At 44.3% G+C, this 6,000-nt stretch overlaps 1 protein-coding gene across 1 annotated transcript in view; it reads left to right on the plus strand.

The window, feature by feature from the left end:
• Window positions 1-6,000, plus strand: part of ush2a (Usher syndrome 2A (autosomal recessive, mild)) — a 74,976-nt gene that overhangs the window by 22,372 nt on the left and 46,604 nt on the right. Inside the window, exons 7-10 of the mRNA XM_062447709.1 lie at window positions 2,229-2,557; window positions 3,425-3,562; window positions 4,001-4,164; window positions 5,390-5,602. Of these exons, the coding sequence (XP_062303693.1) occupies window positions 2,229-2,557; window positions 3,425-3,562; window positions 4,001-4,164; window positions 5,390-5,602 (844 nt within the window). The remainder of the gene's footprint in view (window positions 1-2,228; window positions 2,558-3,424; window positions 3,563-4,000; window positions 4,165-5,389; window positions 5,603-6,000) is intronic.

Raw genomic sequence — 6,000 nt, forward strand, 5'->3', positions numbered from 1 at the left:
AAAGCTAAGTTAATCAATTTACCAATTGTTTAACAAGGTAGAAGCATATAGCTTAATGTAGAGAGCTGCGTAGTCTCCTTCAAAATCAAAGTCCTTTTGGACTGATCAATGTCTGTTATCTACCTCTAACTAGACAATGGCAACTTATCAGTTGCTTGGTTGATTTACTCAACCCAAATGGCCAACACTACTATAATACACCTTTCCGAAGCGTGTATGGTACCAAAATAGTAGTGTTGTGACTCTATAAAAAGGTTCTTACGCCTTCATGTAGAAGCGCTGCCTTTGTTTCACAAGATGAAATGAGACGGGTCGCAGTGTCACTGCGCACGCGCGTACCTCCGCTCAAGTCTAGCTTTTCCGAAGCTAGTTAGTTACACACAAATAGCCAATTGTTCACGACAAAGCCAATTCAATGAGTACGCAGCACAGTATTCAAACAGTGTTTAAAACCGTAGCTATCTGGGGGAATAGTTAAATACAACGGAGCGTTAATTTAACCAAAAGGGTGGGAGGGTGGGTTTCAGACGGAAAATGTATCTCCGTTATAGATCGCTCATTTCAATCTGTTTCAAAGCCTGTCACGGGGCTCCAATATGTAGCGGGGTTTGCTCGTTTAAGATTAGCAATACTTAATTTATAATAAAGTATGTAGTTCTTGGGGGCACCACCTCTTATTGTTAAAGGGATAGAGGAAACCTTATTGAATAATATTTAAATAATAGCCTTCGTAATAATCAGTCTAATCTTGAGTCGTGAATTCTATGAAAGTAGAGCAGATCAGATAACGTGAGTGATACGCGAATATTATACACAATGATTTATTTAGGAGAATGTAATTATAATGAACAAATACCAGATAAGTTATGGGTTAGTCAGAGTAGTACAGTGGCTGGATGCAAATGAGGGCGAGCAACACAATGGCTGTGTAGAGCGCGTGTAAAAGGGGGAGGGAGAGAGAGGGGTAGAGGGGGACAGATAGGCCTTTGTGGGAACAATGGACGAGCAAGGGCAACTGATTTAGCAAGGGTTAAGCTAACTCATTTGTAAAATACAATCAAACATCAACAATTTAATCACAACATGCCAATATGTCACAGGTAAGAAATATTGCAAATCGTAGTTACTTTTGTCGGTTTGAAGAAAGGTAGAGTCAATGGTTTCGTTATCGTCCAACGAAAATAGAACAACGGAATCTTTGGCCAAAGTTCCGGGCGCTCAGTGAATTTGCAGGTTGAGAGGAAAGTTTAGAAATGTAGCTAGCACTTCAGTTTAATCCTACGAACAAGCGGGGGTGATTGTACGTTTGGGGGTTTTATACTCCAAAGGAAAAGGGGGGGTCCCCGTGAAGGTGACCTCTTTCATTGGTCAGTTTTCCCCCACCTGGGCGTCGTCCTGAGATCTGCCTAGGTGTGAAGTGGCTGATAACTTTTCAGAGTTCAGCTATTTCAAATGTCCATGTATTGCTTATACTTCGAAATATAACAATACAACATTAATAAATGGTTTAGTTTGTAGATTAGAATCATTTTGATATCAAGATTGACTGATTTATCATAACAGGGAAGGAAGTTACATTAAAACATCAAATTATGTCAACACAGCATTAAAGGGAAAGCATACATTATAACACATCAACTACTGTCATTGAAATAGTGTCCATGAGCCATGTAGTCCTTGAGAATATGTTTGTAAATCCAGAAAAGTTAGTTCTTCCTTAAAATCCTTTGTCTCCATACTGTAAGGCCATTTTGGTCTACTTTCTGACCCCATGCTGGGCCAGAAGCTTTGAAGCTCCTGCTCTGGAGATAAGGACAAAGGAGGAAAACCCCCTTTCTCCTTGTCGGGGGTAGGGGAAAGGTGTGATGGTACGTGGTTTGTCTGTGGACTGTGCTACAATAATATTCAGAATATTTGTATTGTATACTTGTTGGTGCAAATCACATCTTCCGAAAACATCCTGAAAGATTTATTCACGGTTTACTAGGTCAAACTAAGAAAAATGTGTCCTGTGCACAACAAACAAGAACAAATTGAGCATTTATTTAGTGATCCTAAACATGTTGTTTATTGTATTGAGTGGCTTCTTCAACACTTTTATAATATGCAAGAAAATGAAAACGAAAAAAACGACGAATGCCGACAGGAGCCCCTTTTCATTGTACCGTGTCAGATATATGTATCTTCGTCAATTTAGTGTTTTTGTGGTGTGTGTGTGTGTGTCTCAGGTAAAATGGATTCCACCACTAATCGCGAACGGAGAGATCGACCGCTACGAGATCCGACTCCCAGAGCCTCGTGTCTCCCATACTGAAGCAGCGGCCCTGATCGCCACGGTGACCGACCTGGTTCCGTACACCAACTACAGTGTGACGGTGCTGGCCTGCTCCTCTGGTGGCGGCCATGTTGGAGGCTGCACCGAGAGCCCGCCCACTCTGGTGACTACATTACCCACAGTGCCGCAGGGCCTGAGCCCGCTGGTGGTGGTGCCAATCAGCGAGTCCTTCTTGGCCATATCCTGGCAACCACCCTCCAGGCCCAGCGGACCCAACATCAGGTCAGCCATTTTGTTTTTCTGTGTCATATGGTGTGATTCTAAATAGTGATAATCTGATTCAGAAAGGATTTTTGCTACTATGTCTCGTTGTTTTGCTTCTACTTTTCTATTGTTCTATCTCTCTATTAATCTCTCTTTCTCTCTCTGTCTCTCTCTCTTTCTCTCTATATCTGTCCCGCATTCGGTGTGAATATCAAGCACTGAGACTGTTGTATCCTGTTCTGTTTCTGTGGCGATTAGGCCCTAAATAAAGCTGTGTTTTTCATGGCGGACGATTAACATTCATGAGTGTCTCTCCTTTGGCGTCCCAGCCCTGACGCGTGTTTGTGTAAGTGGGCTGGTAAAAGCTGCTATTAAGCCCCTCAACTCTGATTACACTGAAATTAACATCACACTGCAGAGAGAACACAAAGGCTGCAGAAACTAAAGAGAGAGAGAGAGAGAGAGAGAGAGAGAGGGGAGAGCGGGGAAAGAGTGGGAAGAAGGGTGGGGGAAGAGAGACAGAGAGAGAGAGAGAGAGAGAGAGAGAGAGCGAGAGAGAGAGAGAGAGAGAGAGAGAGAGAGAGAGAGAGAGAGAGAGAGAGAGAGAGAGGGAGAAAAGCGACTTAACTTATAGAGGCAAAAACTGAATGAAAAAAAGAGTGAACACAGGGATAGAGTGATGCAGTGAGTACAAGGCCATAGTTGAAAGAGAGAGGGGATCAGGATTGAGTGTGTTTGCGTGTTTGCGTGTGCTGCATTTGTAGTGCTTTTGTGTGTATGTGTGTGTGCTGGTGTATGCATGTGTTTGTGGGTGCATGTGAGTGTGTGTATGCATGTGTGTTTGTGTATGTGTGATTAACCCTGTGATTCGGTGTGTGCCCTAAGCTATGAGTTGCGGAGACGTAGAATGCTGCAGCCCCTGGCCCCCCCGCGCCCCCCCCAGACCCCGCCGGCCCGCCCAGATCTCTGGCTCTCTGTGTACACGGGCCCCGAATTGTTCCACGAAGATAAGGGCCTTAGCAGGTGAGATTACCCAAAATGAGCTCTAGAACAAACTCCGGTGCTGTGTGTGTGTTGGTGTGTGTGTGTGTCTGTGTGTGTGTGTGTCTGTGTGTGTGTGTGCACAACCGGCTGCTTTGCAGCGCTCTGATGCCATCTTTTAATGCTGCTCAAAGATACATTAAGCAAATATCCGAAGAATTAAATTGTTTTTTTCCGTAGCTAATCTCACTGTGGCAGAAGACTTGTGCTTCTGCTTGCTAAACGGCTTCATCCCACCTAGCCTTGCTGGCTTTAGTTTATGCACACATGCGCACACACACATACACTACAGCACACACTCATAGGTAAAGCACAATGGGCTTTCTCTGCTGTCCTCGAATGTTCCCATCTCATGTGTGTTTTTTTTTAACTCTGTGCTGTGTTTGCGTGTGTGTGTGTGTGTTTGCGTTTGTGTGGCAGGTTTACCTGGTACCAGTACCAGCTGGTGGTCCACAACCAGGTGGGCAGCAGCTCAGGGGAGGAGGTGACAGGGGTGACCCAGGCAGGAGTGCCCCTCCGTCCCCCCGCCCTCTCCGCCTGGCCTCTTAACCACACCCATGTCCTGGTCAACTGGACCGAGCCTTGTAAGAACCAGCACCACAGAACACAGTCCTGTACCTGGCTCTGGAGACGTGGATGGAGGGAGGGAGGAGCGAGGGAGGGAGGGATACAAGTATAGGGGAAGAGGGAGCAAAAGAGTGAGAGAGAGCGAGAGTAACGAGAGAGAGAATGAGAATTAAGTTAAGTTAGGTGTGATGTGGTGTGGCTGTATTAAAAAAGTTTCTAAAGGTTTGAAAAAAGTTTTGAAAGGTTGAAAAAAAGTTGGTGAAAACATATATATTTTTAAAAGGTTTGAAAAAAAGGTTTCTAATGGTTTGAAAAATATTTTCTACGTTTCTAAACGTCAAATGTATTATGTATTGATGTTAGGGGTGTGCGATACTGCAAAATTTGGTATAGATCCGATACCAAGTAAATACAGGGCCAGTATTGCCAATACCAATACTTTTTACTTTTTAAAAGCAGCGTATCTACTTTTGTGTCGGGGAAAGCAATGCCTCATAATTTATGAAGTGAATGCATCATCAATATGCTAATTTGAATTTTCATGATCATTGAATGATGTTGTGATTAGTTGATCATGATTATGATCATAATAAAACACAAGACAAATAATTTTGTCAAAAATACTGTTAGTATAGTGTGCTGCTGGGTCATGTTACTGCACGTGCACACCGGTGTCGTGCCAAGGCATTTATCCCCGCCAGGATTTGCATCCCCTGGCCGCGGGAGCGCGCGTGCATTCAGAGAAGCAGAGTTTAACTGCTGCACTTCGAATTCACCAATTAAATGGAACAAATAGCGACGTGGAAGACTCAACAGGGTTTTCCATAGTAACAAAGGACTCATTTATCTACATAAATACGTTTATTTGTCTGTTACATTAAGGCGACGTGTGAATTGTTTAATGCGTCGTTTAGTATTGTGGATTAATCAACAGTGTTTTCCAAAGTTCCAGTAAAAGTTACAGAGGGGATACACATTATACCAGGCCCTTTTTCACCTGATATAATGTGTATCCCTTCTGTAACTTAATATGGAGAGCAGACATCTCCATATTATCTCAGGTTGACCAAAAGAACACAGAAAATAACACACATGATGGCAGAACAGTCCCTTTGCATGTTAGGGGAGGGGTAACATAGGGGTACTATAGGTGTAACATCTGTCTGTCCAATTCCTCCTCTTTCTCCTGTTGTCTCTATCTCTCTCTCTCTCTCTCTCTCTCTCTCTCTCTCTCTCTCTCAGCTTTACAGGACCTTCAGGGCAGAGTGGAGCTCCACACAGTCACGGTCATCTCCTCCGATCTTGAGGAGCGAACTTTGACCTCTCCCCCAGGGGTCGTCTCCATGGTGATAGGCGACCTGCGGCCCAGCACGCACTACAGGGTCTCCCTCCAGGTGTTCAACGGAGCCCACAACATCTCCAGCCCCGAGGTCCTTGTCCTCACAGCAGACGGAGGTGTGTGTCAGTGAGAGAGTGTGTGTGTGTGTGTGTAATAGAGAGATAAAGTGAGAGATGTGTATCTCTATATTGCTGTTTTCCTGTTTGTACAAAGTTTTAAAAACTTTTTTAGTACTCTTACTTTCTCCCCACCCCTATCTCTCCCCATCTCTCACTCTTTCAACCTCCTTTCCTCTCTTTTTTATCTCTCCCTCTCCCTGTCTCTCTCTCTTTTTGTTCATCTGCTCATCTCTCTCTGTCTGTATTTCCATCCCATCCATACCGTCTCTCCCCTTTCTCCTCTCTCCTCTTTCCTCACTCGCTCTCTCTCCTCTCTCTCTCCTAATCTCACCCGCCTGATAAACAGAGCATCGTAACATCAGCAGTAGTTAGGGGGGAGAGCCCACGGGTCGTTG

The sequence above is a fragment of the Osmerus eperlanus genome, chromosome 21, assembly GCF_963692335.1.
Source record: "Osmerus eperlanus chromosome 21, fOsmEpe2.1, whole genome shotgun sequence".
Lineage (NCBI taxonomy): Eukaryota > Metazoa > Chordata > Actinopteri > Osmeriformes > Osmeridae > Osmerus > Osmerus eperlanus.